The sequence below is a fragment of the Gobius niger genome (assembly GCF_951799975.1).
Source record: "Gobius niger genome assembly, chromosome: 1".
Classification (NCBI taxonomy): Eukaryota; Metazoa; Chordata; class Actinopteri; order Gobiiformes; family Gobiidae; genus Gobius; species Gobius niger.
The window spans coordinates 11540076-11553526 of record NC_136852.1 but is presented as its reverse complement, the minus strand read 5'-3'; the positions used below and the strand labels follow the sequence as shown (position 1 = coordinate 11553526).

Sequence of the window (13451 nt, the reverse complement as noted above, 5' to 3'; positions counted from 1 at the left end):
CTAAAGTGGGGAGGAATTTGATTGTTTACTTTCAGATTTCACTTTGCAAACGTACAGACTATCACTTTAAAGGAACAGGCCACCGTTTTTTCCATACTGAGATATGTTCTTACCTTAGTGCAGTAATATCTTCATTTAATTGCATGGACGTCGAAGTGCTCCTAAGGTATTATTACGCCTCAAAATATAGCTCCCCTCTTTATCCGCTGAAAAAATCAACATGTTTAATTTTGTGTGACTATACTTAGATCGTGTAACTACTCACGTAACCGTATTTAAATAGGGAAAACATGGAAGAGCTTGGTCACTTCTAACTTCAACTCAGTTTGACCCCATAGAGGAGAGGAGGAGAGGCTAATGCTAACATTAGCTTTGGTGTTTTTGCTTGACTGAGCACACGCACAAAGACCAGACAGGTGCGCATCAACTCGTCTAAGCTCAGGTAAGAACATGGAAGTATGGAAGTTCTCAGTATGGAAAAAATGATGGTCTGTTCCTACACAACTAGATCTTTGGGGCTGAATGTTGTATATACAGACAGCATTGCGTCATAGAAGAGGGCGTGGCTTCGCTGAGGGGGAAAACAGAATCTTCTGGGAAACAGTTTTTCACACTTTCTAGCCATTTTCTGGTGAAACATTAACTTATTTATCACATACAAATAAAGTAAAGTCTAAATCGGGTCCATATGGATGTTTATTCACAGCAGATTGTTCAGTAGAAGAAAAAAAAACGGCAGTCGTAGCTAGCGCTAGCATTAGAACGATCCGTTATTTATGTATTTATGGGCTGTTGAACCACTTTGCTCCCCCCATGTCTTTGTATCTTTATTTAGTAGTAAACTATATTCATAATTCAGTATTTGTTAAAGTAGTTTTTGAATAATAATAATAAGTTTAGATTTTTCTCCAAATTGTTTTCCCCCTTATCTGTTTTCAAACATGACCATATATGGGCGACTCCAGCGATGCCATCTGTATCTATATTGCAACAGTAATTCATTATTAAAAGTACAAACCGTTGTGGCTGCACTTGGTATAGGTGTGTCTTATTGTTGCAACTGTATTTTGCTTTCCTGAAGGTTATTTAAAATGGAGAAGCACACGATACGCTAAACAAACGACCTTCCTTGATAAGACCTTTTCCAACAGTCTATTAGAAATTCAGATGATTATTATTCAAAGAACATTCAGTGCCGTACTGTGCCAAGAAAGAAAAGATGCTTCATCACTTTATCAACAGTTGCAGCTTTTGTTGCGAACTTGATTTTCTTTTTAGCCGCTCTTGTGTGATCTGAAAGACTTGGTTGATAATTAAAACAAAACTTGTAAGTAAAAAAACATTTCTTTCTCGATGCGTCTTGCAGAGGGTTGGACGGAGTGGGAATATGCAGCCAATTAGCGGAGCTGTTCTCGACACAAAGCCAGTGCATAAAAGAGCACTCTCCTCCTCAGTACGAGCTTTATTATGCACGGCGCGTCGCACTTCATTACTAAAGTTACCCATGTGAACAGTTCATATCACTTTGCTCAATCGGTGTCATGCAGTTCTGTGATTTAATGTATTTCGCTCAAACTTCCTCCTGAAAATCGAGATCATTGATGGACTTCACTCCACAAAAACTGGGAAACCTCAATATAATTTCATTTATTTTGGTCATTGGTCACATTTCAGATGGATGACGAATGCTAATGCTTTAACCTCTTAAGCCCCTCCTTAACCGAGCACGTTTTCTTTAGTTCGACTTTGCCCAAATCTAAAAGCTTCTGGAAAAAAAGCAACAAAAATGAGAAGAAAACGAGGATGAGGAGGAATAAAACCAGGAACAAAACAGGCGACAAAAAAGTGATGAAAAAGCAAAAAAAAGCAACAAAACAGGTGAGAAAAAAGTGACGACAAAGCAACAAAAAAGTGATGAAAAAGCAACAAAAATGCAACAAAACAGACAACAGATAAATGTTGAAAAAGCAACAAAAACGAGAAGAAAACTAGAATGGGGAGAAACAAAACGAGGAACAAAACGAGGAAAAAAAAGTGATGAAAAAGAAACAAAGAGCAACAAAACGGGTAACAAAAAAGTGGTGAAAAAGCAACAAAAATTAGAAGAAAACGAGGATGAGGAGGAACAAAACAGGCGACAAAAAACTGATGAAAAAGCAAAAAAGCAACAAAACAGGTGAGAAAAAAGTGACGACAAAGCAACAAAAACGAAACAAAAAAGTGACAACAAAGCAACAAAAATGAAACAAATAAGTGTTGAAAAAGCAACAAAAACGAGAAGAAAACGAGAATGAGGAGGAACAAAACGAGGAACAAAACGGGCGAAAAAAAGTGATGAAAAAGAAACAAAAATGCAACAAAACAGGCAACAAAAAAGTGATGAAAAAGAAACTAAACAGACCAAAAAAGTGATGAAAAAGCAACAAAGAGCAACAAAACAGGCAACAAACAAGTGTTGCAAAAGCAACAAAAACGAGAAGAAAACGAGGATGAGGAGGAACAAAACGAGAAACAAAAAATAGTGGGCAAATAAGTGATGAAAAAGAAACAAAAATCCAACAAAACAGGCAACAAAAAAGTGATTAAAACGTGACATTAAAGCACCTAAAAACACTGAAAAAGTGACAACAACGTGAGGAAAAGTCTTAGTATTGTAGATCTTAGCTTTTTAATGAGGTGTTACACTGGCCTTAGGCTGTAGATTTGGGTAAAGCTGAACTGGAGAAAATGAGTTTTCAAAGAGTTTTCAATTATACTTAAATGGCTTTACTTAAGATGTGCTACAAGGTGCTTCGCTTCTTACTTTGACACGCCTATTGCCTCTACAAGCTGCCGACGAGCCAACAACTTACAGCTTAATGTAAAACCAGCACTACAGCTCTTGGAACTCTCCCCCTTCTGTTCTGTTTGACGTTTACCGTATGGACTTCTAGACAGACAATTATAGAATCAGACAGCGGCGTTGAAGTAGTGCACAAAGCTCATTTTCTTCTCCAGTGCCACTCTGCCTCTCCTTTATTACTCCCTGACTAAGCTCGCACGCCCGCAGTGACAGTGTCTTGGTTCAGCTCTGCTCCTGTAGGCTTTACGGCACGCTTGTAGATCACAGTGCATTCTCATTAGGGCGCCACAATATGGGGAGAAACTGTAATATTCGATAAATTGCCATGACAATATCTTTGCGATATAGATACAAAACCAGGACAAAAACAGATCCAAAATGGTGTCATGATGATGTCATAATATAACAGCATGGCAGTTAATTTGACGATTTATTGTGCAGCTCTTATTCTGGCATATAGTCCAGTGTATAGAGTTTGGGATTGAATGTTTTGGAAATCCGCCATGTTTGTGGATACTGACAAACATTATCCATTGACTAACATTAGCTAAAAACAGTATAAAAAATAGTGGAGAAAAAAGCTCCGTTACCTGCTTGTAAATACATCTAACACACTGTAGTGTCCAAGTCTTTTAATGTGAACAATAACTCCAGTATTTTACCTTTTAAATTCTCCATTGGTTTATTATTGCTGCAAATCCCATAATGGTTCTCGATCAGTGTTGGGCAAGTTACTGTAAAATCTTAATATATTCTATGTTAGTTACAAAAATGTAATATGTTTGTATTACATTGTACGGTTTCTAAAATGTAACTGAGGTAAAGTACTTTGAGCTACATCTGAGTTACTTTTGGTAAAATATAAAATGAAAATAGTAATAATGCCACGGAGCAAAAGTGCAGTAAAAGATTTCCTTTTCTTTCTCTTGTGATTTATTCTGACAATGTAGCTACACACAAAGTTCTGCAGATCTTATACAATAGACTGTAAAAATAATAGACAGCTTCTCCTCACTCCTCCCTGTTTGCCATTATAACTATGTTCAAGGGGGAAATCATGGCGGATCTACAGACCTCCTAACCTGCTCGGATGGAGCATGTTCCTAAAAAGGGCATATGGGCGGGACTCGGCCCTCGTGGGGGGTTTAGTTGGGTCGTAGTCGTGCCTGTGCCATTAGCTCTAATGCTAGTGGCCTGTCAATCAAAGTCCGACCCACATTAGTATACGAGATTTCTAGAATGTACCAGTCTGATTTCTTTAATTGTAACTAACCCAGCTTTATCACAGGAGGAATATCTAGCTGTAGAAAGTTTAGGAAAATTAAAAACCAGGCTTTAAAGTTGTTTTTAACGTGTTTAAATTGCAATGCTTTCTAATGGGAGACTAGTGGCTATATGGAAGTACTACAGCGGCCATTGTCTCATACACCAGTGTCCAACTTGATTTGGTGCGGCATTGTTTCGTTCATACATTTTAATGCACTTGTAACTCGAGCTACTTAAATTGTATTGACTAGTACTGTATTAAATATTCCCATATTTTGTATAAGTAATTTGTTATATTCCTTAGTTACTGAAAAATATTTATATTTTAGTAACTTGTTTCTTTTGTGATCCTGAACTCTACATGCTTAGACTGCTGCCTGAATGGGTGAATGGAATAAACTCTTTGTGCTGAGCTTTTCTTAGGGCTATTGCTTAACCATCTATTGCATATATTCAATAAATTAATGATTGATATAAGATTAATTTTTGATACCCATGCAATCCTTGCTATGAAAGTGCCAGGTTCAACTACGCTTTCCTCTAGATATTACTAACATTTTTAAGTCTTAATTGAAAACACCTCTTTTTAATTCAATATATTGTGTGTAATGTGGCCGAAAACGGGTTCAATAACATTATTTTTCCAACAGCAAGTCAAGGGCACTAACTTTGATGTCGTGTTGTGTTGTGCTGGAGCCAGTGAGACCGTGCGCAACAGGACAATGGAGCGGCATTAGCAGTCTGCTCCCCCCACAGCCCAGTCACAGCTCATTAGTGCTAATCGGCCTCTGCTTTTGGTGACACTGTATCAAACTTCTCCAGCGCAGGGCCGTCTCTCAGCAGGCTTCTTCTCCACTCCACTGCTCTTATCTGCACTCCAGCCCCGCACACGCCTTTGTCTATGCCCGCGTGGAGAAGGCGCAGTTTGCAAACGTTTTTGTCCAATTCTTTTTCGTAATTTCTTTTCTAATCACAAGCTGCAGAGATTTAGCTCTACTAGCAGAAAAATGCAAGCAAGAACTTTTCACGTAGAGGGAAAAAGTGAGCTAAAGATGGTTTCTAAAGCCTTTAGGTTGTGTTCGATTGAGGTCAAAGCATTCTGAAACAGCCAAGACGCTTTAAAGCTGGAGGTCGGCTTTAATTTTTAATTTCCTTTTATGATTTACCCCGAAAACGTTGTTTTGATTCAACTGGAACAAAAACTGGCATCATTCTTTATCGCACAACACTTTATTATCTTTTTCCCAAAGTTTTGTGGTAAGTAAGTGCTGCAAAGCTAGTTACGATATATACACGCACACTGTATTTCAATTTACTGGATACAGACGCCATCTCTGGAATCGTCCATATTTGGTCATGTTTGAAAACAGTTAAGGGGGAAAACAAAATCTGAACTTTCTCTAATTATTCAAAAACTACTTTAACAAATGCTGAATTGTGAATATAGTTTACAACTAAATAAAGATACAAAAACATGGAGAGGAGCAAAGTTGTACAACAGCCCATAAATACATAAATAACGAAGAATACTAACACGATGCTTTATGTTAGCATCGTGCTAATGCTAACGTGAGCTAGCGCTAGCTGCAACTGCCGTTTTTTCGCTTCTACTGAACAATTTGCTGAGAATAAACATCCATATGGACCTGATTTAGACTTGACTTTATTTGTATGTGATAAATAAGTTTATGTTTCACCACCAAATGGCTAAAAAGAGTGAAATATAAAATAAATAAGTAATAATAAGTAAATAATTTCCCAAAAGATTCTATTTTTTCCCCACAGCGAGGCCATGCCCCCTTCTATGCCGCGATGCCGTCTGTATCTAAAAAAAGGCAGAAAAATGGGGCATTCTGTTTTTATAGAACTTTCTATAGCTTTATTGTTGCATGACTACAGGTTACGTAAAACAAAGTCTTTGGTACTCATCAGGATTCAAATGGATCAAGTCTCTTTTTTGTCATGTTTTTACTTTTTTATCATTTTTCATCTCCTTTTTGTCTCTTTTTTGTGGCTTTTTTTGTTGCTTTTTCATCACTCTTTTGTCGTGCTTTTGTCGCTCCTTTGCCACCTTTTTGTCATGTGTTCATCCTCGTTTTTTTCTCTATTTTGATGCTACTAATCTGTCTTTCATAGTACTACTTCTAGATATGTTTATTTGCAAACTGTGAGACATAAGAAGCTGATCATTGCTTAAGTGTTACTCCATACTAATTCAAATTCCATTCGTCCTCAGCAGCTGATAATAGCGCACATTAATAGCTTCATCCACACGCTGTGGGACCGGCTGAACTCGGAGGCCAAGGCCCCACAAGGTGCTGTGATGTATTCGCTAATTTGGGACGCTTGCCTCGAGAACTCTGGATCAATACGGCCAAATGGAGGGAAACAACAGCGCAGCTTAAACAATTGGCATCATCATTTATTGTATTGTGTGTAGAGAACAGGGAGAGTTAGCAGAAGCAGTTATGTATTTCACGAGCACATTTACAGTCGTGGCAAAAGGTTTACACACCCTGGTGGATTCTTTTATTTTGTTTTGGCCATTTCTCAAAGAATATGAATGAAAACACAAAACCTTTTTTTTCCATGTATTGTGAAAAAACTATGATGGCCTATAATGAAAAGTGCACCATACCTACTGTGAAATATGGAGGTGCTGCAGCAGCATAAAGTGAACCACTGTGGGGAGAGCACAAATGCCCTGTTCATGCAAGACAGCCCAGGAACTTATAGGACCTGGAGGCTTTTTGCCAAGAAGAATGAAGAAGAAACTAGGGATGTATCGGGTATCGGGCCGATACCACATGCTTGTACTCATACTCGTACTTGAGGTCCCAATACCAGAAACCGATGCCATTTGACGTGCGGCCTGCTCATCTCTCCGCTGAGGAGAGAAAATACCAACAAACTGGAGAATTCTTTAGTGAAAATACAATGTTCCACATAGAGCTGACTTTATTACAGTCTACACTCCCTAAATCAGAGTCTGTGCTGGATTTAGCCAGAGCTAAATGTTGTTAGTGCTGCACCGTGGAGTCTGCACTGTTTACAAGATACAGGCTAATGTTGCTAGCTAGCCGCTAACTCGCGGCTAGTAGTTTTGGCGATTCTTACTCCGCTTTATGCCAAGGGGGAAAAACTAACCCAGCGACTAAAAAGTACTCAGAAAATCTAAAAGAGATACAGGATGTCCATACTGAGTTAAAATGAGCTGCAACAAAACAATCAAAAAACAAGAAAATCTACACGGAGCTGTAGTAAAGGCGAAAAGAGACCATTTAGCTGCAGTAATAAGTATCTCTTGTTAATAGATAAATGCATAAAGCACAGGCATTGAGGAGCTTTTGGACATGAGCTGTTCTGTCTATGATGGACAGTGCAATAAAAATTAAAAATAATATGGAATGAAAAATAAAATGGCATCTGTTCAATTCTGATGTAACTTCTCATAAACGTATAGCCTATAAGGAAATGTAAATGAGTAATTAACTAATTACAAACCAATCTGCTGTGAAAAAGTCAGTCTATAAACCGCCTTTTCACTTCAAAAAGTATGTTGAAGAAAATGCCTTGTACATGGCTTCACAACTTTACTGACCATGAGTTTTTTGAGTTTTCATTCATATTCTTTGAGAAAATGGTAAAAAAATAAAAAATCCACCAGGGTGTGTAAACTTATTGGCACAACTGTATAATATTATCCTGCACTTAGTTTAACTGACTTTTTAAAGCTTTGAACCATGTGTAATGGTCTGGTATGTGGATCTGCCTTTGTGTTTTGGCATTTATTGTGCAGTATACGCTTCTTCACAACTTGGTGCTGTGACTTAAGGGAAAAGTTACAATTTAATTTAGCACTGCAGAGAAAAGCTAGACAGTATCTCAAATGTATTTGCAGAGTGGGCGACCCACACCTGCACTTTACATTTCACATCTCTCTGAAAAAGATTGGTCCAAGCAATAAACACAGCACTGTTTCTTCCAGTCTTTTGAGAACAATGTACATAATGCAGCTTCCAATAAATATTTAATACTTAATTACATAAGGGCCATTCTGTGCAAAGTGTGTTCTAATTGGGGAGAAAGGACTAAAACTGATTAAAATGAGTGTGGAAAAATATGCGATAATTTGTCAATTTAGAAAACGATTAATTAATCATGTGACTCACGAAATGGATCCGTCAGTTTATCAGCCTTTACCATTATAGCGCATGGAGTGAGTGAACAGAAACGCAATGTTAAGTCCAAAAAAGTGCTAAAAAACAAAAGCATTATTATTCCTGTTATGTTGCATGCAATGTGTGGCAGCTCACTTCCAATTGCATCATTGCAGCGTATAATTGCTTTATTTCCCCATAATCTAAATATATTGCCTGGTCTTTTAACACATTGTGTGCCAAAAACTAAATACTCATTTGTGTGTTTTGTTTTGCTTTTAATTATGAAACTAAACACTCTAATACACCTTATGTGTTGTTTTGGTAGCTCTGTGATGAACAGAACTGAAATAAATGACGATCAAAAACTTGTGAAAAGTCACAATCTGGACATTTCATATATATAATAGCCTTTCTTTTCTTTATTTAGTCCGATGGGTCGTGGTGCTGCGCAGCGAAGGGCTGTAAAGCCGACACTTCTCTCTCACTCTCTGGAGCACGTTTGACAAAGCAAAGCGGCTTCCCATGGCTTCACAGTTGAGATTTTAACGTTTCTCTGAGTTTTTGAATGGTTTAAATCGGTCCAAGGACGACTGAGAAACATCCTGTTAAAGTCTTCAATCCGAGAACCAGGCTGTTTAAATGCACACACGATAATGAGCGAAAGTGATCGATCTGCAGCAACACGCAGTGTTTCAAAACATGTCAACAGTGTTGTTGTTGAAAATTGACTTGAAACAGAGACATTTAGGCATTTGCCTCTTACCATAATGTTAGTTCCTGTCGAGAGAGGAGGAGAGAGAGGAGTTAATCAGAAAGGAGAGTGTTTCATAAAACACACATTATCTGCGTTTCTAGAGATTTTGATCAAAACTAGCCTCTGTTTAGCTAGGATTTCTCAGGATCCGAGGCATTTAGAATTACTTTACACTGGGTTTTCACCTACGGAGAGCTTAGAGTCTCGCCTTTTAAATGAGCCATAGCATGTGTCCATAGCTAGAACATAGAATACGCTGTGGTGCTACAAATATCATGAAAAATGGTCTGGATTGTTGGCGCTCTACAGCTAAATCCCCAAAACAGTGCAGCACTCAATGTGTTCATAGCTAAGTGCCACATTTTATGCGTTCAATAATAGCCTATTCCGACCTCATTTGTCAGTGTCTATTTATGTCCGTAGTTCAATCAATATGCAATTTAATATGCACAGTGGCACAGGCTATATCATAAAACATGACCCAATCCCTCCATAAAAAACCTCCCAGATAATTAATTCAGAATGTTTACTTTCATGCACCACTGAAAGGACATATCTAGCCTGTATCTACAAATATTCTCCAAAAATGGCCTTGGAAGTTGATGTTTGAAATGAAAACGCTATGAAATATTACAGGCCTATCATTTATTTAAAACACCAGCATGTCCATGGGAGCGGGTCTCTCCTTTAATGCGGTTTTCCTTCAGGTTTCTTTTCCCTTTGGAGTTTTATCTTGCCGTGAAGGAGAGTCTAAGAAAAGGAACCACCTGCTGCTTCTCTGTCGACTCCTGGACTTTTGGATGTTGTAATTGTCTATTTATAATCTGACACCAGTGTAAATGTTCGGAAATTTCTATAATGCCCTACGAAGTGACTGCAGTTGTATTATGGGTTGTACACACATGAATTGATTGGTTAATTGAACATGCTGGTTGAATATTGATTTGGTTTTAGTCATTACTGTCCCCACATATGTCTCATCTTAATGGCCCTCGCCTGATTTTTCTTCCTTCTTTTTTATTCATTGTATATAAGGTTCCTCTATTTTACTGTTTAGTTGTTTGCACATGATCCTGTTCTTTGTACATTTTCTTGACTCTTTGCACCCCTGAGTGTTTCTTGATATAGATATTGATCAGTTTCTGCCGACTATAAGTCCATAGAAAGCTGTTGTCCCACAGTATGGCGCTGACAGTCCTGCGTAACCATGGAGATCAGCTGTGATATGTCTGTTTTAATCAACTTGATAAAATTGATTATGGATGGATGAAAAAAAGCACAAATAACTTATTTTACGTGATACTAAAGGACAGAATTATTTTTATTCCACTGCTAGAAAAAAAATCAACTTCAGGGCCTTTAAAACGAAGGATGTCATTGATTTTATTGAACTCCTTCACTTCCTGCTTTGTATTTACTTGCTTTTCACTCTCCAGTTCTTCACAGACCCGTGTGCCAGCAGCCCCTGTCTCCATGGAAACTGCAGCCATAGCGACGGCGATGCTGGCGAGCCGGCCTTCACCTGCGAGTGCAGCGACGGCTACGAGGGGGCGAGGTGTGATCAGATCCTGCTGGACCTCCCGCCGGCCGAATGGGAGCCCGCCACCCCCTCCGCGCCCGAGCCCGCCACCCCTGTTGCCCCGACAACCGTGGCCGCCACTCAGCCGCCTCAGCCAACCACGGTCCCCACCACCACGGCGCCTGCCCCGCCCACTCTGCCGCCATGGCAACCCAAGCCGGGACAAAGGCTGCTGGTGGTGCCCTGGGAGGCTGATAGGGTAAGACAAGCTCAGGAGTCTGCAACCTTAACCCAAAATACTCATCAGGAGCTACACCAGATTTGAATGGTAGTATGTTTACTGTAACCATGACAACTAACAAGGCCTAAACTAAAAGTACAGGCGCCTAAACTAAGACTAGTGTTTTGATACATTATGACTAGTCATACTTGTGTATGCTCTTGTTAAGTGATCATGTCATCACTCTACTTCAGTGTCCAATGGAACTATAATATTATAACTTTGTACAAGGCTCGTTGTAAAGATCCGATTGCACAGAAATATGACATTTACTATTTTCTTAAGCAATACGAGCGATCTCTGTTATTGTTTACTTCCGCAATTTTCGCCGGATGTTTTGGTGAATGGTAGGCAACAGCTGATGCATCCAGGTCTCTATCTCGGTTTTATAAAATGATAGATCTGTTACAGCGCAAGAGAAGCAATGCCCTGTTTATGGACATATTTTTTGCCGATTTTTAAATTGTTATTTATTATTTTAAATAACATTTTTATCAAATATGAAAACGTAAAATGCCTACCACGGCAACGGATGTGACGACATCGCGATCGCTCCTATGCATATCTGACTTATTTTAGAAATAAAAATATATGAGTAAAAATAATATTACTCCCGCGTACTGCCAACCTTGCAAAAATCGTTTTTTAGGATGAGTTCAACGTTTCGGTCCTGAGACCTTCATCGGACACATTGCTGATGAAGGTCTTGAAACCTTCATCAGCAATGTGTGGGAAGTAATATTGTTTTTACTCATGTATGCTGGGATTTTCCCTCATCTCTTACGCACCTGCCTCTAGTAATTGATGTGCGAAGTTTCTCTTCTAGAAATAAAATTATATTCATTTTGAGAAATACTTACTATTATCATTATAACTAAATGCAAAAGTTTTATACCTTTTATTTGTTGTTATTTCACAGGAACATTAAGAAAAAGTTGCAGTTGTTGTTGTGTTTGTCCATGGACCATGTGTGATGTCACTTTTAACAACAAGGAAAGTCCCGCTTTGATTAAGAATCAAAAGCTATTTTATATCAAACTGAAGCAAATCACTGCTTCCTGGCTGTAATAATGACGTGCACATAGTTATACTGATTATCTAATGGCCCAGACTGACACTGGGCTCTCAGTCCATCCAGGCTTTGAACTGCAGCAACATTTATAGGGCTAATTTTAGGAAACACTATTACACATCTAAAGTAATTGATTCTCTGATGCTCAACATTTACTCTTGATGTAAAGGAAAATTAAAGCTTCAGGACTCAACTTCATGACCTCAATGGAAATATGAGTTATACCAATTAAAAGCGTTAGCTGACCTGCAGTTTATCCAAATTCAGAGTTCTGTTGACTCACTTTCATTGAGTAATTGACTAAAGGGTTCAGCAGCACACTTTAGGGTCCCATGTAAATTCTAAAAGTTTTACAAATTGCATGTACTCGTATTAAAAGTAGTGGTTTGTATAATTTAGATGCATGAATTAGTGATGCTGTGCTGTTGTGCTGCAGGTGACTGAAGGGCTCCACTGTTTGAGCCCAGAGCTGTGTGAGCTGACATCTGGCACCCTCACTCTGGCTCTGGAGGTCCCCGAGGAGACCGCCGTCAAGTAAGCCCGCTCTCCCCTCCACTGTTTTCTTCATCGCGGCCCTGTCATGTTGCTTTGGCATGAGGGATTCTGTCTAGTACAGTATTTTCAAACCTTTAAAACAGCCCCTTGATTAAGTTAAACAGACAATGATGTACTATTTTAATCAATCACATAAAGCAGGGGTCGGCAACGTCAGGCCCGCGGGCCAAATCCGGCCCTCCAGCACAGACCCTCTGGCCCTCAGGAAGTTTTGAAGGATTTTGAAGATGACACAAATCTGAAATGCCTGTTGGAGTACTCTGGAAATACAGTCAATTCTTTCCACATCCAATTAGGTCATAGGGTTGTGTACGGTTCATTTGTTTTCAATACCGATACCTGAACCATACTTTTTCCGATATATATACCCAAATATTTGTCATCTAAAACCAGAAACAGAACAATAATGTGTGGAAGGTCTCCAGATTTACAATAACAGGTTAATCTCCATTGTCAATGAATGTGGAATAAATGGGGGAATAATTTGGGGGAAAATTGGTAATAATAGGGAAAAAAAAAATCGAAAAAGGATCAAATAAAATAATAATAAAAAATGTATTTCATTTCTTATTTTTTTCCAGACTGGTATATGTGACGTCACAGCTCTACTTCCGGGGTCGTAGATGTGTGAAAAACTACAAAAAACTCTTTAATACCACAATCAGTATTTCTGAAACTCAACAGAGAGTTACTGAACATACTTATTTATCAGGCCCAGTAGCCAGAAATGCTGTACCTACTGCTTAAAAGAAATATTTACCAAAATCGGTACTTCCGGTTTGAATGAATGCTAACGGCGCAGCAGCTACGCTAACCCCGGAAGTACCAACTTTAGTAAATAATACTTTTTTAGTAGTAGGTGCGGCATTTTTGGCGAATGAGTCTGAGAGATAAGTAGGTTCAGTAACCCCCGTTGAGTTTCAGAAATATTGATTGTTGTATTAAAGAGTTTTTAATGGGGGGTTTTCTCGCATATTAGCCAGTATACTAGGTCCCAGAA

General features: G+C 38.7%; 2 protein-coding genes across 2 annotated transcripts in view; both read left to right on the top strand.

Moving 5' to 3' along the window:
- Positions 1-13451, top strand: part of pid1 (phosphotyrosine interaction domain containing 1) — a 262313-nt gene that overhangs the window by 175052 nt on the left and 73810 nt on the right. The gene's annotated exons all lie outside the window — the stretch shown is intronic.
- Positions 1-13451, top strand: part of dner (delta/notch-like EGF repeat containing) — a 104371-nt gene that overhangs the window by 45015 nt on the left and 45905 nt on the right. Inside the window, exons 2-3 of the mRNA XM_079574075.1 lie at positions 10462-10803; positions 12333-12430. Coding sequence (XP_079430201.1) covers positions 10462-10803; positions 12333-12430 — 440 coding nt within the window. The remainder of the gene's footprint in view (positions 1-10461; positions 10804-12332; positions 12431-13451) is intronic.